At 44.8% G+C, this 23,177-nt stretch overlaps 2 protein-coding genes across 8 annotated transcripts in view; one reads left to right on the top strand and one right to left on the bottom strand.

Annotated features, from left to right (window-relative positions):
* Positions 1-10,061: 10,061 nt before the first annotated feature.
* Positions 10,062-23,177, bottom strand: part of RBL2 (RB transcriptional corepressor like 2) — a 68,930-nt gene continuing 55,814 nt past the window's right edge. Inside the window, exons 23-24 of one of the 3 annotated variants that reach the window (XR_014019699.1) lie at positions 10,751-10,922; positions 10,062-10,510 (exon numbers count right to left, since the gene is read on the bottom strand). The gene's annotated coding sequence lies outside the window, so the exon portion shown is untranslated. Of the gene's footprint in view, positions 10,511-10,735; positions 10,923-23,177 lie in introns of those variants that run through there. The other 2 variants (XM_081274799.1, XM_081274798.1) reach the window with 2 other exon arrangements.
* On the top strand, positions 12,771-23,041 carry AKTIP (AKT interacting protein). 5 transcript variants are annotated; one of them, XM_081274802.1, is made up of 10 exons: positions 12,771-12,890; positions 15,350-15,462; positions 16,926-17,131; positions 19,714-19,778; positions 19,866-19,966; positions 20,435-20,523; positions 20,602-20,700; positions 20,796-20,903; positions 22,170-22,230; positions 22,399-23,041. In XM_081274802.1, the coding sequence occupies exons 2-10, from the start codon at positions 15,421-15,423 to the stop codon at positions 22,507-22,509; spliced, it is 882 nt and encodes a 293-aa protein (XP_081130928.1). In that variant the 5' UTR covers positions 12,771-12,890; positions 15,350-15,420; the 3' UTR covers positions 22,510-23,041. The 5 variants fall into 5 exon arrangements, with proteins under 5 accessions (XP_081130928.1, XP_081130930.1, XP_081130931.1 ...); XM_081274804.1 differs by having other exon boundaries at positions 12,784-12,907; positions 15,352-15,462; XM_081274805.1 differs by lacking the exon at positions 12,771-12,890 and adding an exon at positions 12,914-13,341 and having other exon boundaries at positions 15,352-15,462; positions 22,402-23,041.

The following is a 23,177-nucleotide window of genomic DNA, read 5'->3' as shown; positions in this document are numbered from 1 at the left end:
TCCAGCTCCCACAAGTTAAAAGTGCCTGTTTTGACACATTTTCCAGCAAATTATTCTGTCTTTTCTGAGAAGTGTGAAAGAAGTCTTAGCCTGTGTGTGTTTTATTGCTGGTGAGGTTATCTATCATTCTTGAGAGTTCCCAGAAGTGTCACTCAGCAGAGTAACTCTGAGCAGCATGTGCCCTAGATAGATGCCCCATGCTCTCACCTTTTTTGGCCAGGGAGGAATTGGAGAAACTCATTCCCTGAGGGTTTTACTTCCTAAAAATGGAATATTCCCTGAAATTATTTAAGAAATGAAAACCAAGTGTGGTGATGCACACCTGTAATCACAGCTACTCGGGAGGCCGAGGCAGGAGGATTACAAATTTGGGGCCAGCCTGAGCAACTTGGTAAGACCCTGTGTCAAAATCAAAAAGGGCTAGGGATGTGGCTCCATGGTAGAGCACCCCTGGGCTCAATCCCCAGTATTGAAGAAAAATGGAGAAGCAATATTTTCTCCAAAAGCGTGACTCGTCAAAGTATGAGCCTCTGTATTGATTCATTCATTGAGCCCTGCATCTACAGTCTTGTGTTGCTTAAGAGTGGAAATGTGGAAATGTGTTGCTTAAGAGTGGAAATGACAGAGGCAGCATTAGGGAACTTCATTGTTGTGTGAACGTCATAGCACACTTACACAGCTCAGATACCTAGGATGCACTAGGCAGAATTATCCCAGGGGACCCCTGTCCTACATGTGGCCTATTGTGGATCAAGAAGTCATCATGTGGTATGTGACTATATTGAGTGGGAGTCTGACACGTTCCAGGCACTGTTGGGCTTTGAGGAAATGACCGTTTAGAACCCGGTGCTTGCTGGGCGTGGTGGCACAAACCAGCAGTCCCACCTTCACAGGAGTCTGAGGACACAGACTTGCTTGAACCTGGCCGTTGGAGTCCAGCCTGAACAACAGAAAGACCCCGTCTCCAAACATCATTCTGGCTGATGGGGGGAGCCGTTTTCTCTTTGGTGCTAGGAATTGAACCTAGGACCTTGCACATGCTAAATACGAGCTCTGCCTCTGAGCTAAAGTCCTTCCAGCCCCAGGGTGCCATGCCACTTTTGCTAGCAGGCTGGTCATATTTCCTTCCCTGTCACTGCCTGTCTTTCCTGCTGGGTACATACCACAGCCTGAGGTCTTCACTTTGGTTCAACAATGAACTTGATCATTTTCTGGAGGCTGATTTATTCCAGTGCGGAGAGTTCCATCCCTTGAACTCCCTGTGCCGTTGTGTCTGGAGGAGGACCCAAGTAGAAGATAAAACCCCTCTGCTGGTCCACGCTGTTCTGTCCCTCCAGATGCACGCATGGGTACAGGTTCCCTCCCACCACCCTGGAACCTCCCTTCCCCCTTCTTTCACTCCTGCAACCTGCTAATGATCAGCCGGTTGCCTCTGTGCTTGACTGTGGACAGATGGGCCATCCCTTTCATTTCCATGTTTGATTTAAACAGGGGGGTGGAGAGTGTAAATAATCTTATGATGTCTCACCAGCCTTAAAATCCTGAAATTACTTTGGTCTTTGTTGGTCAGCAAATAAATTAATTTTCACTTGAAGAAACATCATTTTTAATGCCTTTCATTCTGGCCTGGCCTCCTGCCACGGTCCAATTACTGAGGTAACCATCACCAGAGGGGGACGCTGGGAGCCGTAGATCAGAACTTGTTTACCAGAGTTGCAGGCATCGATTTATTCAAGCTATCTGACACAGTTGATCATATTTTATTTTCCCAGATCTTCTCTCTCGAATTGATTTTTTTTTTCCCAGAAAGTTTTTAATACAGGTTTATTCACTTGGCTAATCCATTTATCTTCAGTTCCACCTGTGAAGTCGAGAAAATCTCTGGGGTGATCTGAAGGAGGAGAGGCATTCACTGCATGCCCCATCCCTGCCTCCCACCACTTTCCTTTGCACACGCGCGTGCACACCCTGCACGCTCAGAACATGCCCACACTCAGAACATGCTTGATGGACGCCTCTCTTCTTCCATGGCTGGGTGGGCTTCTTGAACAGGTACTTGCAGAAGGTAGGGACTAGAAGAGGGATTTGTCAGAGGCTCTTCACGTGGTGCCCATGACTCTCCAACCAGGCCCAGTGTCACCCAGGCACTGATGGTTACCAAACTATTGAGGGCTGACATCCCTATCCTTCAAGCTCCCCTTTCAGGATGCGTGACCAGATGTCCCACGTGTGCCTCTGTCCTTGTGAACTCCCTGCAACACAGGCTCTGAGAGAATCGCTGATGGAGAGTGTCCCTGGGCTCAGGCAGAGGTGCCAGAACCACAAAGACTGACTCCAGGTGACCTCCTGTGCTTGAGGGATTGTTCTCTCCTTTATATAAAGTTTGTTTTGAATACCCACCGTGGCGCCTCGCCCACAGGTTTGTTTGCAGAGTGCCAATAATAAAATGTCCTTCTGCTGAATACACAGGGAGGCCATGGGTGCCCGTAGGGGCCACTCGGCCGAACCAAGAGGATTGTGGGGGAGGGAGCTTTTGTTAACTGAAGAGGTGAATTTCTCACCAGGGCAAGACTCACACGTGTAAATGACTAAAATGGGTGTGTGGTCACCTACTGGTATCACCTTTTGAACCCTCAAGAGAGGGCCCAGGCAGGGAGGGACTGGACTAACTGCTTTCTCTGACATCTGTCACTTCCTTTGACTTAGATTGCAAGCTCTTTGAAGTCAAATACCACAAAAAAAAGGACACGTCTTGTAAATCTGTTTCCTTGGTGCCTTTGCCCAAACGGGTTGATGGCTAAGAGATTACCCAGAATCCCTCAGGAATGTATGCTTCTAGCCCAGATGGACAATATTTAGCTGCAAGGTGGCTAAGGGACAGTCTGGGGACCATTTTTTTTTTTTGATTATTTGTTCTTTGTGTTAGTTTTGAAGCAACCAGACGGGCGTTTGGCCTGGTCATAGCACTGAGAGTTTTAGATTAGCTGGCTCATACTTGGCTGGATTCTCGGTCACTTGACCTTCTGGTCTCCTAGAGCCAGGTACATTGTGCCTGCTGCTTAGAATTCTGTCAAATCTCCATTAGCAAAGATGGCTCGCAGAATTGGAAATGTGGGTCAGGCGTGGTGGTGCATGCTTGTGATCCCAGCAGCTCAGACAGCTGAGCCAGGAGGATCACAAGTTCAAAGCCAGCCTCAGCAACTTGGTGAGACCCTGTCTCTAAATTGAATATTAAAAGGGCTAGGATGTGATTCAGTGATTAAGTGCCCCTGGGTTCACTCTCTAGTACCTCTCCCCCCCAAAAAAGGAATTGGAGACATAGGGGCCCATTTTCAGCCTAATTTTCAGTCGTACCATCAAGAGCCTCAACCTTCATTTCATCAGCTCATGTTTTTGAGGCATCTGCGATTGTTGTGTGGCCCGACCCCACCAGAGTGGAGGCCTGGCTAGCACCTCCAGATTCCCCCTACTGCGAACTGGGGCTGCCCAACAGAAGGACATGAAGAACTAAGCCTTGCCGGGAAGGGGCCGGTTTACCTGTTACAGGTCAACTGAGAGGGGAGGAGCCACAGGACTCCTGCCCAGGAGCTGAGCTCCCTCTTGGGCCCCACCCCACCACACTTCCCCTCCAGCCTCATGGACTCCGCCTTTCCTGGACCTTTGCCCACTCCTGCCCTGGGGCCTGTGCCCTTGCATGTGGAGGACCAGCCAACTGAGTGGGGTGGGGAGACCAGGCCAGAGGTCCCTTTCCGTGTGATCTGGCATCGGACTGCTGGCTGGGTGATATTTCCGGTCAGGAAGCAATTATGACACGCCCTGTCATGAGCCCACGTTTCTGCAAGGGCTGCATGTTGCACAGGTAGCTGGGCCTGAAGGACTGTGGCCCTTCCAGAAGGGGAGAAGAGCAGAGGCTACGAGGGGCCTCCGGCCACTCCCCCGCTGTGTGATTTGTGGTACAAAGACCCCAGTGGGCCCCAACATGCATGGTGCAGCTGTGGCTGGGTGACAGTTGCAGGACGGCGGGGATTTTCCCAGCTGCCCCCCAGGGCCCGTCACCAGGGTCATCGGTTTTCCTGCTGGAGTCTGCCGATTCCTGGAGACCAGGGAAACCGGGCAGAGGGGTACCTTTGGCCCACCCCGTGATTAAAGCAAGGTTTATCCTGAGAAGTTGAGTCATGCGACTCTTGGGTGATGGCCTAGCTCTCACTCGACTGTGCCATCAAGGTGCTGCTCCTCAGAGACACCTCCACCCCATATCCCCCCTGAGCTATCCCTGGTCAGAGGTGACGTGCCCCTGTTGGTAAGCCTGTTCCTCAAGTGGGCAAATGTGGGGCTGGCGCTGTCGATGTGTTTCTGGGCATGCCTAGGGTGGCACCTGGGCTGGGGTGCAGCCATCCCCTCTCCTCCCAGCCCTTCCCCGCCCCCTTGGTTCTCCAGACCCGGCCTGTGGGGGACTGAATCCCTCACTCTGTTCTGGGCCGGCTGGAAACGCCCTCAGCAGCACTTCATCCCTTTCATGTAGGGCTTCGGGCCCTGCGGGTGCGTAGAGGGTTAAACTCTATTGTCATTTTTAGTTTAGGGAATGAAGATTCTAAGGCTTGTGGTTGGGGGGTTAAAGCCATGGATTTTCTTAAGGGACAGCCCTGAGGAACGGTTTTTGAGATAATCATGGGCACCCTAGATGAAGGGCTGGTAAAAATATTTCCCTTGAATCCACATCTCGCCTCCGTGTACTTGAACCCCCATGGGGTCCTACCCTCCTTGAGACTGTTTAAGGAAAATAGAAAACCTTTTTAGGAATAATTTTTTCCATGAATGTAAACATATACTCAGGATTTTTTTTTTTTTTTTTTTTTAAACAATGTTCTCTATGAGAAATATACTTGGGTAAGTGAATTTGTTTGGCTGCTTGCATTCTTACTGCTGCCCACCAGAGGGCACTCGGCCACTCACCAAGAGGAGCTAAAGTCGCCTCTCCTTGGGTTAAACTCGCCAGAGCCTTTCCAGGCTCAGAATAGTAGAGACGCCTTGCCTGAGAGGGGAGGGCCACATAGAGGGTGTCAGAAGAGGCTGCCGCCTGTTACTGGGGAAAATGCAAGTTACATTTGTGTGAACTCTTTGGCACACTCCCAGAGAAAGCAATGGGACACCTGGTTTAAACAATCCTTTACAGACTTTATTTCCTCTTTTGGTGCACGTTAAGAAATGATTTGGGGGGAAAAGTGTTTTGTATCTTGTCACATCAAAGAAAAATGGGCTGGGGTGTGGCTCAGTGGTACAGCGCTTACCTAGCATGTGTGAGGCCCTGGGTTCGATCCTCAGCACCATATAAAAATAAACGTCCATTGACAACTTAAAAAAAAAAAATAGAGTTTACTGTGTACAGGGACCTGAGGCCTTGGCTTGACTACAGGTGGGAGCAAGGTCTCTGCATTCCCCCAAATTTGCTGTCCTTGAGGTCCTGCTACTTCCAGTCAATGACATTTACTAATATGGCAACCACAGTTTGCCAGCCAGTGTCTTCTGAACCACAGTTTGTTTATTCTATTTTTATTTTTAAGCCAATTCAAAATAACTAGCGCTAAGTATCCAGCAGTGGTGGTGAGAACAAGCCTAATTTGTGGACTCACTGATATTTGTGAAAACAGGTGCTGACAATGTTAACCTTAGAAAGGGGACATAGAAAATGACCCAAAGGACAGCTTCAAAATCCACGAATATGTACAGGACCAGAGAGCCAGATAACCTGTGCTAGCATAGTGCATGTTGATTTTTTTTTTTGAAATTTTTGGTTCAGGCATAGCTGTTAGGATGGAATTCTTCTAAATCAGTAGCTCAAAAGGTCATGATAGACTTTTCACCCATGAAGTATTCCCGCCCAAGGTGCTGAATCTAATCAAGCCTTCAGGCCCTTTAGTTTATGAGAAATAGAGAGATGGAGGCTATATTCTATTCAACAACACCACAAGAAAACGGCCAAACCCAGAATGTAGAATATCCTGTTCTGTTCATATCTGTGTGGTGGGGTGGGGGTCAAGGGGATGCTGCAGACTGCAGAGATTAAAGAGATGTAATAAGTGCAAAGGACTAATCTTGATTGAATCCTGGTTTAGAAAAATGGTAACCAGCTGAGTCTGGTTGGGCTGCTATAACAAAATACTGGGCAGCTTATAAATAATAACTTATTTCTCAGTTTGAACGCTGGGAAGTCTCAGATGAGGGTGCTGATAGATTTGGTGTCGGGTGAGGGCCCACTTCTGGTTCTGGGCTCTTCCTGCTGTGTCCTTACATGGTGGAAGGGGGAAGGCAGCCTTCTGGGACCTTGTGGAAGGGCGCTAATCCCATTCATGAGGACTCCTCCCTCATGACCAGTCACCCCCCAAAGAGCCCACACCTCTGATACCATTACATTGTTGATTAGGTTCCCAACATATGGATTTGGTGGTGGGCAGGGGGGCAAACATTCAATCCATAGCAATAGTTATAAAAGCTTTTTTCTCTGCAGTGAATTTTCTTGCGTGAGAGTGAGCCTGTAGTTTGGGGGTGGGGTGGGGGTGGGCATGTCCTTTCTCTTAGTAGATACAAACTGAAGTATCTAGAGGTGAAGGTCATGATGACTGCAGCTATTTTGAAATGACTTGGGAGGAAAAATAATGAGTATAAGGCTGTGTGTTGCATTCTTCTGTGGAACTGAAACTTTCTGTGATGTTGGAATTGGGGATGATGGCTTTATGTGGGAGACTCTGAAAAGCAGAGATGCTCACCTTTACCGGTTGCAAGAAAGGAAGGTCAATGCCTAGAATGGTAGACCATGGATTATTTGTCGCTGAATGAACATTGCTTTCTCTTTGGCTTTCTGTTTCTGAATCTGCCACTCTAGCTAAAACTGACTGGAGCATTTATCATCTTTCCAAAGGCTTTATACCACAGAGTGAGGTGGTTTTCCAAAGATAACGTCAATCAAAGGGAAGATTGCTCTTGTGCTTGTGGTACAATCATCAGCAGGCTGAGAGGGGGTGGTTTTTGTAATGTCGTGCCATGTTCAACATGCGTTTGATTATAAAAGGAAATCAATTCTCTTCCAGCCCTGTATCACAATGTTATATATTGGTTGCTTTTCCTTAAGGATAAATATTCACAGTGGTCCATCAGCTACTCCAACATCATTTTGAAAGGTCCTTGTCTAGACGATTCCTCCCTTCACCTCTCCATCCATCCACCCACTCATTATAAGGCAGGAAGAAAACATTATGTGACCTAATATAAATATAATATAAAGTTCATTTGTGAGATTATAAGCAAAAATTGTAACAATCAGCAAGGATGTACATAAGACAGAAACCACATCTCTCTATAGCAGTGTTTCCTGAACTTCAATGATTCTGGAAAAAAAAAAAAAAAAACGTGATTTCTGCTATGTCTTGGAATCACCAGCTATGGGGCCATTACTTAATATCCTCCCACATTGGTCTCATCCTAATAATTATCCATAAAATTATGGTTTTAATGTGCTAATTATATTTTTCTGCCATATTAAATGCATATCTAGGTAATTATCTCATGTATAGAATAACATGTGTGATGAATGATATAAACCTAGGAATCTACCTTTTAGAGAGAGATTTAGGGGCAAATGGGTTGAGCTGAAAACATTGGCTCTGTATACATATATGTAAAAGGCACACACATTACAAATTCCTTTGTTTTGGTGGGAGGGAAAGGGAGGGGGCAGGGGGTTAACAAGGACGGTAGAATGTGATAGACATCATTATCCAAAGTACATGTATGAAGAAATGAGTTGGTGTCAACATACTTTATATATGAGATATAAAAAAATGTGCTGTATATGTGCAATAAGAATTGTAATGCAAAAAAAAAAAAAATCTGTTTCGAACCTAAACTGAAAGGTTAAGATTATTAGTGGTAACTCAGTGATCTAAATTGCTTTATACAATTTTTCCAGAGATGAAAATAATGGGTTCAATGAATATTTTGAGGATTAGAACATGATCAGCATATGAATACTCAGAGATCACATATCTATGAGGTCCTGGTGTACAACGAATTGTTTGACACAAGTGTCAGATAATACTCCGAAAAACTTAGAATAGCAAATGTATTGTGCAGTGATTGAAAGTGGTTTTTGTTTTGTTTTTTTTTTTTATAGGTAAGGTTTAGGTAAATTTTTTTCTTTTTGTCTTAAGTGATACTTTTTGAGGCTGCCTCATTTCCCTTTGAATAAGTCATCCTGACTTTCATAGTGAGCTGTTTACCCTATTTTCTGTTGCTATAACACAATACCTTACACTGGGTGATTTATAAAGACTAGAGGTTGTTTTAGTCAGCTTTGCATTGCTGTGTCCAAAAATACATAACGAGAACAATTTTACAGGAAAAAAAGTTTGGGACTCTTTTCAGAGGTCTCAGTTTATAGATGACCAGCTCCATTGCTCTGGGCCCAAGATGAGGCAGAATAATCATGGTGGGAGGGTATGATGAAAGAAAGCAGCTCAGGATCTGACAATCAGGAAGCTGAGAAAGCTCTCGCTCACAGGGGACAAAATACACCTCCTCCAACCATTCCTATCTGCCCACGGTCACCACCCACTCCATCCTTTCAAGTAGATCAGCGCACTGATTAGAGGTGAAATGATCAGGTTATGAGAGCCTTCACCTAAACTTCTACCCTTCCAGCCCACTCCAGGTGACTAATCCAGGCTTCGGAGAACTGCATTAATCAATCAGTCCTTTGATCTAATCCCCCTTAAAGGTCCCTTCACCTCTTGACATTGCTAGGCTGGAAATCGGGTTTTATCGCGAGCTTTGGAAGGCACAAGGCACTTTCAGACCACAGCAAGCATCTTCCCTGGTGCGGATCTGGGGACTGTGCTCTGCTATCTCAAGTACATTCTCCGTCCAGGCAGGGGCTAGGGGCTGGGGAGACAATGGAGGGCCAAACAGATATGGTTCCCCTTCACAAGCTTAAAGGACGGTGTGGGAGATGGACACCAGTTGAGTCATCCCCCAGAGCAACAGCACATTTCCCTGAAGTTGTGTGTGAGCTGAGAGGGGAGGAGAGAAGGGAATGGTCCAAGCAAAGACTCCATCTTGTGGGGCAGGAGGGGAAAACTTGACACCTCCAAGGACTGAGGGATGCTGGAATGGCTGGAGCCTGGGGCAGTGGGATAGGACTCCAGCCACGGTGAGGAGTTTGGTCTTTGCCAATTTTAGAAGTTTATTTGGCTCGAGGTTTCAGAGGTGATGTTCCTTAGACGGCTGAGTCCACTGCTGTGAGCTAAGGCGAGGCAGAAGGGTGTGGCAGAAGAAGGCGGGTAGGAAAGTGTCACTAGGAGAGAGGGAGGGGAGGAGGGAGAGGGAGACCTCCTCAACCACAGGCAAAATGTAAACCCCAAAGCCAACCCCCATGACCCGCCTCCTCCAGCCACACCCCATCTGCTGGCAGTTAATCCCTGTTAGTGGGTTAACTCTGATTAGGTTAAGGCTTTCATAACCCAATCATTTTACCTCTAAACCTTCTTGTATTGTCTCACACATGAGCTTCTGGGGGATACTTAAAAGCTAATCCATAACAGGTACGTAAACTTTTTTAAAAAATTTATTTTTTAGGTGTAGATGGACACAACACAATGCCTTTATTTTTATGTGGTGCCGAGAATCGAACCCAGGTCCTGCCCTTGCTAGGCAAGTGCTCTACCAATGAGCCACAATCCCAGCCCCAGGTACCTAACCTTTAGTGTCTACAGAAACTCCCCACAGTACCCACCCCATTCAGAACTCATCTTCTTCCTGTTTCCCACTCTTCTCCAACCTACTTATGGTTCCGCCTTTCTCATCTCACCAGATGGCTTCACTTTTCTTTTTTTTTTTTTTTTTTAAAGATAGAGTGAGAGAGGAGAGAGAGAGAGAGAGAGGATTTTTTAATATTTTTTTTTAGTTCTCGGCGGACACAACATCTTTGTTTGTATGTGGTGCTGAGGATCGAACCCAGGCCGCACGCATGCCAGGCGAGCGCGCTACCGCTTGAGCCACATCCCCACCAAATGGCTTCACTTTTCATCCAGTAGCTCAACCCAAACATCTCGGCATCATCCATGATATCCCCTTCTTCATTCCGCTATCCCCACATCTAATCCATGAGCAAGGTCTGTCCTCTTTATCTCTTAAATTTTATCTCTGGGACACGGTCAGTTCTCCATCTCTACCATCTCACTCCTGTAATCATCTCTTGACTGAACACTCCCGCCCCTTCAATCTGTTCTCCAAGAAAGTGATGTTTTCAAAATACAAATGGAATCACATCTGTCCTTATGTCCGGGGTTCCAGAGTAAATCTCGATTAGCTCAAGTCACGACGACAGACTTGTTCCCTTGGCCTTTGGATGCTTCAGTGGTATGCAGAGACCCAGTGATGCATTTCTGGTCATTGACACAGGTGGACATTTCTTCTGGGAGCTTCTGGGAAAGAAATTCTTGAGCTTCAAAGGGGACACCTGGAAGAAAGGGATAGTCTTTATTTTGTAGACATTGGATGTACCTGAATGGCAGCAGCCTTTGCTAACAGTCTGGAAGTGAAATTCCAGAAACACCATGGAAAGCAGTGCTTCAAGCATGGTGCCACCCCCGGAGCATGCCTTACCATGTGAGAGAAATCCCCTAGCTATGCGAGTCAGTGAGTGTTCTGACCTTGGTATGTGTCTGAGTCATCCACTGCCAAGAGCACAGTTGGGTACCTGCATCTGAACTCAGAGGTGAGATCTGAGCTGGAGAAATACGTGAGTTCTCGGTGAAAATGGAAGCTTGGAGAAGGGATGAGATCAGAAGAAATCTTGGGAGGATGAGAATGGCAAATCTGCAAAGATGGGTTGGAGCTAGGATAAAGAGATGTCAATGGAGGCGTCTTTCCTGTGGAAAAAAAGACTTTCATCTTGCCTTCCTTTTAAGACCAATATTAAGGGTCTTATAACATTCCTAAGAGTATCCAAACGAGATGAAAGGAAGTGGCTCAGGACTGTTTTTAACTGTAGGAGGAAGTTGGATTTCAGAACCACCCCTTGGGATTAACATCAGGAGTTTGGCTTCCTGCCATTTAATAAGTAAGTCATTTACCAGAATCTCAGAGGCAACCAAATTGGAACAAACAAGCTGGTCAGAGAATCTCCCTTCTCTTCTAAGATACCAGAGACAAAAAGTGCCACTGGTATCTTGGAAAAGGGGCAGAAAGTTGTTGGGAGTGGCCAGGGGTATCTGGGGTTGGAAGGGCATCCCACAGGGAGGAATCATTTTGAGGAAAGGTTTGGGGGAGTATTACAGAGCTGAGGCCTTCTGAGAAACTGAGGCACTTCAAAGACCCCTTTTCAAACCCTAATTCTTGCTATCAAGTCAGAAATCCCCACTGTGATGGCAACTCTAGGTCACCTTGGCCCATCTGACTGGTTCTAATTGGATTCTTAACCATACATTCTTACAGACTTTATGGTTAGAAGGAACTATCCTCATCTCCCAGAGTTTAGGATATGGTAACGAAAGTTGTCCTTCAGGGTACCTTGGGCTCCTCTTATCAACATTATATTGGGCTTGCATTTTTCCTGCAGTGAACAGCAAGTTTATTGAGGAATGCGACATAGCCTGTCCACTTAGGCCAGGCAGGGCTGCAGATAAATTACTTCTTGGAAAAAGAAAGCATATGGGGGTCCAGGGCAGCAGAGTGGGCCCATTTGATAGAATTATTCTCTTAACCTTGTGTTCCCACCATTCACATCTGTCTTTCCCAGACATTAAAACGGAAGCATTAAACCAAGGACAGCCTAAAGCACAGAATTGGGCTAGAGGCAGATATAGGAAAGAGGATGGGACTATGATGGGAAGGAAGCCAGACTAGGCTGGGTCTTGAAGCCAGGCGAGGCTTGGATTTTATCAGGGCGTGAAACTACTCCTATGGAAAGCTCTTAAGCCATAAAAGGTCACAAAAGGTAAAGGTGTTTCAGAACAAAGTGCTGGCTGGTGCGCGGGGTGGGGTGGGGGGGGGCGGGAGCTACCTGTCCCCGTGGGAGAGGCTCTCAACTCGGCGTGTGGCAAATTGCCAGGGGAACTTGGGACAACCGTAGATCGCTGGGTCTCGGGCCCACCCATCCCATTAGGTGCACCAGAGCCGAGCGATGACTTGGAGTTTAGCTCTGGTCCGCCCATAGCCATTATCCCCGTCTCCGGTGTAGAAAACGGCATTTCTCGGCGCTCCTGAAAGTGTCCTTTCCCTCTGCTAACCCAGCCCTTCCCGTTCCGGCCTCTGGGACCCTGGTGGTCCCTACGTGGCAGCCGGGCTCGGCAGCGGCTGAGCACATCACGAACAGTGGCGCCCCCGCCTGCACTCAGGGACCAGCCTGTGCCGGGCTGAGAAAACGCCGCAGTCCCAGCCCTTGAATGGCTGCAGCTGCCGGCACAAACCCGTGGGCGGGGTCTCCATGGTGACTGGCGGACGTTGTGACCAATTGTATCCCGGTACTTGTTTGTTTCCGCCCCCATCCCCCCAAGGGGCAGACACTTCCATGACTGACAGTCCGCTCCAGGCCCTGTTACGTAAGGGGAGGGTCAAGTGCTGCCCCACCCGAGCGGAGCCGATTTGATTGGCAGGACGCACTGCTGTTGTCCAGACACCCCCGGAAGAGCGCCCTTGATGGACAGGTATGGGAGCCACTAGGCGCCTGGAGGCTGGGCGGAAGAGCTCGGGTCCAGGGGAGGGGGCAGGGGGCGGGGCCCGGCACCGAGGGCAGGGCGGGGCGGGGATAGGGCAGGGGCCGGGCTGGCGCTGCAGCCAGAGATGCTGTCGGGCGGCGACGGCGCTCGGCAGCTGGGGACTCTGCGTTGAAGGCTCTGGGTAAACCAGTTGGTAGGTATGCAGCGAACGAGAAGTCCGTAAGCCGGGGCCACCAGCCTCTTTGGGCCTGGCACTCGTCTCCCTCTTGAGCAGTCTTGATTCCTCAGCGACGGCGGCCGCGATGGGACACGGGGGCGGGGCTGGGCTGGGCACCTGTGCGCGTTGCAGGCACCTGCTGCACTGAGGTCTTGGAACCTGCAGTCCATGTTTGGGGCCTGCTGAATGGGCTGGGCTGGGCTGGCCCAGGGAAGGAAGGCGGGCCCAGCCGCTGGACCTGTCTGGGGCCCGCCCTCCCAGGCCAAGGCCTGTGGCTCCAGGCGGCGGGGGATGGGAGGGTGGTCTCTCAGACCTGGAGAGAGTCAGCCCCCACTCCAGAGTCTTGAAGACCCCTGACTTCAAGGTAGCTGCAAGGCCAGGACACGGCCCCTGACTTGCGTCACCTCAAGACAGGTTTGTCCAGATTCTCTGTGTGCTCTGAAACGTATTTCTGCCCCAGGCAAGGGTGCCCGTCCCAGCCAGATGCCGGTCTTGGCTGTGCCCGGCGAGCCTGTCCGGGGCCGGAGCTGTTTTGTCTTTTTCCTGGGCCATGCCCAGTCTCCTCTTACCCTGAAATGAGCTCAAGGTATTCCAGGTTAAGTTAGGAGCAGTGGGTCTAGTTTGGCCCTTCTGTGTAAGGGATCATTCGTATGGGCCAAAGACACAGACTTCTCAGCTGTTAAGATATAAAGGAAAGTAATCAGGTTTTGTTCTCAGAGCCGAACCAGGAGAAATTCCAAAATTGTTTCCTAACGCCAAGGATATAGCGTGAGCTTTCCTTCCATCTGTGTCATTCCTATTGGAATGTCATATTGTTCCTGTCGTGGATTAGACATCTAATAAATGGTGTCATTTCTGAAAAGCCTGCTGAAGTTTCTCGATTGTGTTGCTGCTGGGACCATTGGGTTAAAAAAAAAATCATCACAATGCTAGCCAGCGACAAATACCTTTTGCTTAAAGATGGGAACTGGGGGCAAGTTTCATAGGATTCTTAAAGGCAAAGCTGCAGAATCGTAATGTATTGTTAAGACTTGAATGGGATTTTATAGTGAATTTACCATTCCGGGAGCACTAGATCCCAAGAGATGTGGGTCCCTGTTAAATCGGGTGTATCTAAAGGACAGTGGGAGAAAATCTATGTTTTCATTTGGGCCAAGTAGGACCCCGCCTCCCAATTTTTGATGTCCCAACAATTTTCATGTGTCAGTAACCTTTAAAGGCAGATTTGTGGAGAGCTGTTGCTACTTAATTCATTTTGTCAGTATGTTAGTGGAACAACTAGTACCCTCATCCTCTAATTACTGGATGGCATTAACTCTTGGAAAGCAAAGCACTGGCAGGATATGGTAGACTTGGTACCCACCCATGGATGTCATAGGCTCATCAGGGAGAAAACACATGGCTTGTTACATGATTTGCTTCTTAAGAATCTTAAGAAAATTTTCTTAGGAAAATTTTGCTAAATTTTGACCCTTTTCACCTTCAGCCTTTTGATTGGTACAAATAGGAATTTAGAGAACTGAGCTCTGTGTTCAACAGTGGAGCCTGGGGGGAATCGCCAGCCCAGAGAAGTTGCTGTCCTTACAGCTGGATTTGGCTGGTTTTCCTTTGCTGCTTCTTATTTTTAGTAAATGACCCACTGACTCTGTGACCTTTGAGACTTGCTTTCCTATCCACAACTTGAAGATTCGAGTGGAAGATTTGTTTGTGAGATGTTTTTTGTGCAGTCTTCCTTGCATTTGTGTGTATTGCCTGGTAATTCCTTAAATGCCTAATTCTGTAGACTTTCCATATTTTTACCGGTTTAAAACGTGCAGTTTCTTGAGTGTGGTCCTGCCTGGATTCAGGTATGCCCCGTCCTCTTTACTGACATAGGTATGTGTGGCCTGCCTTGTTTTTTCTTATCTTTGGCTAATAGTTTTGCTGGAAGGAATCATTTTGTCCTTGAAACAGCTCATTTAAAGACACTCTTAAATCAACCAGCCTGGATGCTCTTTTACCATTTGTTCCCATGACCCTGGGAACAGTGATATAACTTTTGTGTAGGTGGGTACAGTGCATTCTAAATCTGGCTTTCCCATTGGTTAAGCCTAGATATTATGCTAGTAGCAACTGTTGTAGTCCATATTTTCAGAATTTCTGGCACTAAAGCTGAACCATGTCACTGTCTACTCTGAATCCTAGCCAGGGACCTTGTTGCAGATTTTTGTAGGCATCTAAAGGTGCAAAAGAAATTGGAACCAGAATAGGAAGGGGTATAGAAGAATATTATTTCTGAAGCTGCCTGAAGACATTTCCTAGGCTTTCATAACTATATATTATATAACATTATTGTATCTCTGGGGTATCAGATTTTGTTTCTGACCATTTCAGAAGTTTTAACTGTTGGCATTAGAATATTTGTGTTTTCCCATATGGTTTTAGGGTAAAGTGAATGCTGAGGACAGAAGAGTTGGATGACAAGGACCACTGGATTTCTCTGGAGTACACGTTATGAACCCTTTCTGGAGCATGTCTACAAGCTCCATACGCAAAGTAGGTACAGTCAGTAAGTGCAGTGAGGAAACCCATTTGCCTCCGTCAGAAGAGAGGGCCAGGATGAAGGCTAACGTCATCTAAGCCAAAGTCTCCAGTAACCTTAACAAAATTATCCGGTTTGTCTAGTTTAGGTTTTGTTTATGAGAAGAAATGATTTTGTCCATTAAACTCAGTTTCTGATGCTGAGATTGCTTGTCAAATAAAAACTGTGGTAATCACAATTCTAAAATTATTTTCAGTTAAGTTTCATCATGGATAAATGTAATCTATGATTGTAGTAATGACTGTATTAAACTTCAAGAGTCAGAGGTTAAAGCAGCTTTGGAAAATGCCAGACCAATATGGTCACATCGGACTTTATTTTTTTAAGGACCACTAATTTAACTTTTCTAAATATTTCTTTTGAAAACACATTTTCATTTTAGGAAAGCTTAAAATATGCAAACAGCAAGAAAAAACCACCCTTAATTCCACCTCTAAGAGAATATTACTTTTTATACAGCCTTTGATTGTACCTTGTGTCAAGGAAGTACCTAGTTTCTAACTCATTTTGTCCTTTTTATTGACTGAGGATGACAGTTTATGCTGATGTCTTTCCACATTTGGAATATCTTCCATTAGGGACAAAATCAAAATTGGACCCAAGCAAGTGAGAAAATAGCTTTGTTTCTGCCTTTAGTGATGACATCACGCAGTGGCTGCTCTGTCATCCACACTATTCTGAACTTCTTAGCACTTGCCTTTCTCTATCATTTATATGTCAGAGGGACTTTTCTAGTCGTCTTCAGTTGTCAAATGGCTTTAGTAACTCCTTGTCATTAGGAGAAACCATTTCTTTAATTTTCCTAAATAAAATGTATTTTAAAAATACATTTTCATCTTGGGGCCACCAAGAGAAACCATTTCTTTCTGTTTCAATTAATCTGTAAATATGACTGCTGTCCTTCTGTAGTGCAGCTGATGAAAGGGTTTCCTATTCTTTGCTGTTGTTTAGCCTTGTTCACTCTTAATATGACCTGCTTAGAGGACTTTCAGATCTCAATCGTGGCCTTAGAGTATCCATATAAGAGAGGAATTCCGGCTTTTAGGTCATGGAGCTAATAATACTGTACTCTTTTTTTAAACATTTTTTAGTTGTTGATGGACCTTTTTTAAAAATTTTTTTATGTGGTGCTGAGGATCGAACCCAGTGTCTCACACATGCTAGGCAAGCGCTTTACTGCTGAGCCCCAACCCCAGCCCTAATACTATACTCTTGTGATTTAAGAATCATCTTAATATGGGGCTGGGGTTGTGGCTCATCAGTAGAGCACTCACCTAGCATGTGTGAGGCCCTGGGTTCATCGTCAGCACAACATAAAAATAAATCAAATAAAGCTATTGTGTCCAACTACAACTAAAAAATTAGTATTTTTAAAAAATCATCTTAACAAATGTTCTCCCAACTTCATTTTGAATAGCGATCTGATGGTGAAGAGAAGACATTAACGGGGGATGTGAAAACCAGTCCTCCACGAACTGCACCAAAAAAACAGCTACCTTCTATTCCCAAAAATGCTTTGCCCATCACTAAGCCTACATCACCTGCCCCAGCAGCACAGTCGGCAAATGGCACACATGCTTCTTACGGACCCTTCTACCTGGAATACTCTCTTCTGGCAGAATTGTGAGTTCTTAAGAGACTATTTGGTTCAGTTATGAAAGATCCTTGCAGGTGAAAAATGAAATGTTTTTTGATGGACCAGTAGATTAATCTTAAAACTCAATCCCATCCCCCTCTTGCTCCATTCTGGAGATCAAGAAGAGGAAGAAACTTAAAAGTAATGAACTAGGGCTATGGCTATGGCTCAACCGCAGAACACTCGCCTAGCATGTGTGAGGCGCTGGGTTCGATCCCCAGTACCACATAAAATAAATATATAAAGGTACTGTGTCCGACTACAACTTAAAAAAAGAAAGAAAGAAAGAAAATTTAAAAGTAATGAAGAACCTACAGTGGATCAGGAAATTAGCAACTGAATTTTAGTTTTCCTTTAGGTGAAGTGAGGAATGGATCTCTTGAAGAGGTGGGGGGGGGTGGGGTAGTGGGATGGTGGCGGTCTCGTCTTCCTTAGGTCAGACCCATCTGGAAGATTGTGTTCCACTTTGGTTAACACTTTGTTGGAGGCATCCTGATAGAATGAGGAGATGGTCCTGGTGGGGAAGGGTTGGGAAGACAGATTTCAGGGATCAGCAATTAAACTGGAACTGCTGGCTTTGAGACAACTTAAGTGCTTATTAAAGCTGTCTTCATATACTCAAAAGTCTGTTATTAGAAGGGATTTGACTTATTTTATATGACCCCCAAAGGCAGGGTTTGGCAATTATAGGGAGACAAAGATTTGGGCTCTACTGGGTAAGGATTGACTGGTCACAGAAGTTTGCCCTTGCATAGAGGGGCTCAAATAACCCATAGATTCAGATGGCTTGCTTGTGTATTAAAAGGACAGAAAGTCTGGAGAATTCTTAAGTTTCCATCATTTAAAAATTCCTTTGTATATGAAGCTATTTTAAAAAAGCATCCTTAATCTCTCTCTCAATGTACTAATGTTGTCATGGTGAGAGGCCCCAGTGTAACTGGCTGGGTGTGATTTGGTAGCAACAATCCCTTTAGTTTTATAATGGAGGCCTTGTGTTTGAGGCTGGGCAGTGAGTTAGACAAGCTCCTATTGTGGTGATTAAATCTGCTGTGTATTAGAACACAAAATTGCCTTTTCTGGCAAACCATCCTCAGATCTCCTGAGCTGTTGCATGCTGAGTTTTAGTGATTTAGAATAGATAAGAACTTAAAAAAATGAATGTGATGGCAACTAGGTAATAAAAGTAATAAGGCCCAATAAACTACTTCTTTATAGAATTCAGGCAGCAGGTAAACATTAAGCCCTAGGTGAACAGTGTTCTTTTCAAGGTCAGATCACAGCACGTAGCTGCAGTTGCAAGCAAGAGGACACAATGGCTGTTGGTGGGTTACTGGGTCCCAGAAAAACTAGTGACACCTCTGTTGATAGACTTATCTTTCCTTGTTTTCAACACGGTTTCTCACTCACTGGTAAGGACCCCAGAGTTCAAGTGTCTGAGTTAGGGAGTTAGCTATTTGGGAGTAGAGTACAGCTTGAGAATTCACAATGATGCCCGTCTTCACCAAGTGACACCGTGGTTCTGGTGATTCAAACTGAAAAGGACAACTAAGTGATGAGTTTGTGGAATCTTAACAATTGCCTAAAATTGCAATTAAAAGCAGTTTAAAATTTCTGGGCTGGGGTTGTGGCTCTTCAGTAGAGTGCCTGCCTAGCATGTGTGAGCCCCTGGGTTCAATTCTCAGCACCACATATAAAAAAATGTCCATTGACAACTTAAAAAAAAAAATTATAGGGCTGGGGATGTGGCTCAAGCGGTAGTGCGCTCGCCTGGCATGCGTGTGGCCCGGGTTCGATCCTCAGCACCACAAAGATGTTGTGTCCGCCAAATACTAAAAAATAAATATTAAAATTCTCTCTCTCTCCCTCTCTCACTCTTTCTTTAAAAAAAAATTATATTTCTATCTCGTGTTTTATTCTAATACAACTTATCTGTTAGCATTAGTGGTATAATTTGCTGGAGCCTAAAAGGAAAATATTAATCATGTCTTAATAAAAAACAACTTTTGAATGTGTATAAGATCCATCATCTACAATAACAAAAGCAATAATTTTATAGATACTCTTATCTACATCAAATTTAATGTTTTGAACTTTGACCACCTTGTATTATTCAAAACTACCTATAGGCTTATCTTTTTCTAAGATGATATTTTTGGGAAGCTGATTTCTGGCAGTAAAACCTGATTGTATAACCCTCCCTGGCTCTTTTTTTTTCTTTTTTTTGCAAAGGGGGCAGTTACTAGAGATTGAACTCGGGGCCCTTGACCACTGAGCCACATCCCCAGACCTCCTGAGCTGCTGGGATTACAGGCGTGCGCCACTGTGCCCAGCTTCCCTGACTTTCTTAATATGGGGCCCTTCACTGGCTTGAGATTCTGTGAGTTGGTTATGAAGCCAGTAAGCGGGCAGTGATCAGAGTTGTCAGGTGAAAGACATGATGACTCGGCTTGTATGGTTTGGGTGTCACCTGCCCCTTAAGAGATGATTCCTAGTCTCAATTTAGGATGGTTTGATCTGTATATGCCATTGGCATCCATACAAGTTAATTGTTATACTGCTTTTGTTTTAGTACCTTGGTTGTGAAGCAGAAGTTGCCAGGCGTCTATGTGCAGCCATCTTACCGCTCTGCGTTAAGTAAGATAAGATTCACTCTTACTTTATAGCATATTTGGTTCCTCTGACAGAGTTAGGGCTTAACCTTTTTAATTTTTTTTCCTGCAGTGTGGTTTGGAGTAATATTCATACGGCATGGGCTTTATCAGGATGGTGTGTTCAAGTTCACAGTTTACATCCCTGATAACTATCCAGATGGTGACTGTCCAGTAAGTAGGAGACAATGTGGCTTTGTTTGTGGGGCCCCATTCACCAAGGGGGAACTAAAGGGCCTAGGGATTTCTCGTTTTGGTTCTCTTCCTGACCTAATGCTTTAACAATTTCAGTTTTCCTGAACATTTGTCCTCCCAGTGGAGTTTTGGTGCTTTGTTGCGTCTTTGGTCATGGGGTGCTCTGCCTTGAGCTTCATTCTTTCTCTGCTTGGGGTGTTCAAATGAGGCTGGATGTTGTACTGCAGCACTTACACACGGACAGCACTTGTCATGCTGCAGTTGGAGTGACCTTTTTCCCCACTGAATGGTTAAAAGTAGCTCAGTATCTTTCTTGGAGCAGCTTTGTGACTTTTTAAACAACATGACTGCCCTGTTGCCTTGAAGCTCCTTTGGTGACTATCTTTAAGGATCTGTCTCATAAGTTCCGGTGCTTCCATTAAAGGACATGTCTCTCTTTAAACACAGCGCTTGGTGTTTGATATTCCTGTCTTTCACCCGCTAGTTGATCCCACCTCGGGTGAACTGGATGTGAAAAGAGCATTTGCAAAATGGAGGTCAGTAAATCAGCGTTTCTTCTAGAGACATAAGATCATAGGAGCAAGCCTTAGTAATGATACCATGTTTCCTTTTAGGCGAAACCATAATCATATTTGGCAAGTATTAATGTATGCAAGGAGAGTTTTCTACAAGATTGATACAGCAAGCCCCCTAAACCCAGAGGCTGCAGTCCTGTACGTGACTTTTTTGTTTGGTTATTTAAGATAAATTCTAAAATCCAGCTAAGTAGATTAAGTTGATAATTTTTTGATTTAAACTTTTAACACAGGTATGAAAAGGACATTCAGCTTTTTAAAAGTAAAGTGGTTGACAGTGTTAAGGTGTGCACTGCTCGTTTGTTTGACCAACCTAAAATAGAAGACCCCTATGCAATTAGGTAAGTGGTACAATATCTAGATGAATGGTTCTTCTTAGTACTGCAGTTACATTTTCCAGGTGGCCTTTGAATGGAAAAAAAAAAATTGTATGATCTGTTAGCCTATGGCCTTTGTATCTTGGTGTCAGAACAATTTCCAGGGCTTTGTGGCCTCTTAATGCTTCATATTGTCTGCACGTTGTGCCAATAGCAACATATGTAGTGACTTCTTTTCCTAAGGACCCTTGTGATATGGTAATTCATTCCCATGTGAAGACTTCTTATTTGGCAGTTTGAGCTGTTCTCTTTAACTGCCATACTCCTACCACCATTCAGGTTTGGTTAAAAAGAGGGAAACTGAGTGGTATGAGCATGGTGGGTTCTTGTAACACTGTGATGTTGGATCTTGGGGAAAAGCAGCTGAAAGAATTTGGAGAACTAAGGAATTGGTGAGTTCTTTGGCAACATTTGCACTGCCAGAAAGGCACAGTGGTACAGTTGTTAAGAGCATGGGCTCAGCTGATGATGGACTGGCTTTGGTAGTTTTTTCTTTGGTGACCCAGAGCAATTACTTGATTTTGTTATACCTTGCTTTCTTCACCTTTTTTTTGGACCCGGGGATTGAATTCTGAGGCACTCAACCACTGAGCCACATCCCTAGCTCTATTTTGTATTTTATTTAGAGACAGGGTCTCACTGAGTTGCTTAGCGCCTCACTGTTGCTGAGGCTGGCTTTGAACTTGAGATCCTCCTGCCTCAGCCTCCAGAGCTACTGGGATTACAGGCATGTGCACGCATCCAGCTCTTCATCTTTAAATAATAGTATTTTAGGGATGATGTGAAGCTTAGGTAATCCTTGTATAAGGAATGGTTAATATGAGAAGATCATTTATATGTAACATCTAAAACATTTTAACAACTGAGGAAAGATTATTCTTTAAAAATATTCCTTAAGGGCTGGAGTTGTAGCTCAGTGGTAGAACACGCTTGCCTAGCACGTGTGAGGCACTGGGTTCAATCCTCAGCACCACATAAAAATAAATAGGGCTGGGGCTCAATGGTAGCACACTTGTCTGGCATGTGTGAGGCACTGGGTTTGATTCTCAACACTGCATATAAATTAGTAAAATAAAGGTCCTTCAACTAAAAATAAATTGAAGGTATCATGTCCATCTACAATAAAATATTTTTTAATTAAGTTTTTAGAATTGGCTTCATTTTTGAAAAATGGAGATTATACACGTTTATAAAGCCACTGATTATTTTTAATACTTTCTGCCCCTTAAGCTTTACTCCATGGAATCCTTCTGTACATGATGAAGCCAGAGAGAAGATGCTAACTCAGAAAGTAAGTAGAAACCATCTTTGAGATGGTTAACTTGCTGTTTCTTTTCTAAAACATCTTCACTGGAGACCTTCATTACACACAAATAACTTTGGGGGAAACAAGTCTGTACCAGGCTGCACTCTCCTCATCAGTCATCTTTTTTTAATGTCTGTTTTTGATTGTGCCTAGAAGAAGCCTGAAGAACAGCACAATAAAAGTGTTCATGTTGCTGGCCTGTCATGGGTAAAGCCTGGCTCAGTTCAACCCTTCAGTAAAGAAGAGAAAACAGTAGCAACTTAAGAGATGGTGAATCTGGTGCACCGTGCACTTTCCTGCTGGACTCTGGCCTAGTTAAAGCAGACTAATGGCAAAGGACTGCCTGAAGAGTAAACCGTGTGAACCATAACTGGGTATCAGTGTTTTCTATGTATGTGTAGGTTCTAACAGCAGGTTTGGAAACCTCTCTTTAAGTAATGCATTACTTCTGTCAGAAGTGTCTTAGGGTGGTTATCTAGTTCAGTACTCCAAATTATTGGGGACCTTGAGACTTATGTATTTTTCTGAATATAATGCTAAAGGTAAGTTGCATTCATTTAAACTGAGCAGACAGAAATCAGAACTATTTAATAGTTTTAAATCAGTGGTTTCATTTGTACATGTGTTAGCATATGGAGAGGACAGGTTTAGAGAGCAGATTCTAGAGCTTGGCACTTTTAAGTGAAAGATTGTTTCAGTCTTCAGCCTGCTGTCTTACTGATTTATAGACTGCTATCTCTGAAGAATGTTTTAGAGAGGAAACCAGAACACTTGATCTTAGTGGTTTTTTTTTTTTTTTAAACAAATTACTTAACTGTATTTTTATGGCAGGAGGGAGAAAAAGTGTTAAAACGGTTTCTAATGAAGTCAGATGATTGACTAATGTGTTTAGTAGATATGAAAATAAACCAATAAATGATTGTTCTTTGTCA

This window comes from Spermophilus citellus, assembly GCF_964194105.1.
Source record: "Spermophilus citellus genome assembly, chromosome: 18".
Lineage (NCBI taxonomy): Eukaryota > Metazoa > Chordata > Mammalia > Rodentia > Sciuridae > Spermophilus > Spermophilus citellus.
This window is presented reverse-complemented; position numbering and strand designations above follow the sequence as displayed.

Excerpts from the sequence above, each read along its gene's own strand:
- AKTIP (XM_081274802.1), top strand. The coding sequence starts at position 15,421 with ATGAACCCTTTCTGGAGCATGTCTACAAGCTCCATACGCAAA. Across the intron at positions 20,904-22,169 it reads GAAGACCCCTATGCAATTAG|CTTTACTCCATGGAATCCTT; the intron begins GTAAGTGGTACA and ends CTGCCCCTTAAG. Across the intron at positions 22,231-22,398 it reads AGAAGATGCTAACTCAGAAA|AAGAAGCCTGAAGAACAGCA; the intron begins GTAAGTAGAAAC and ends GATTGTGCCTAG.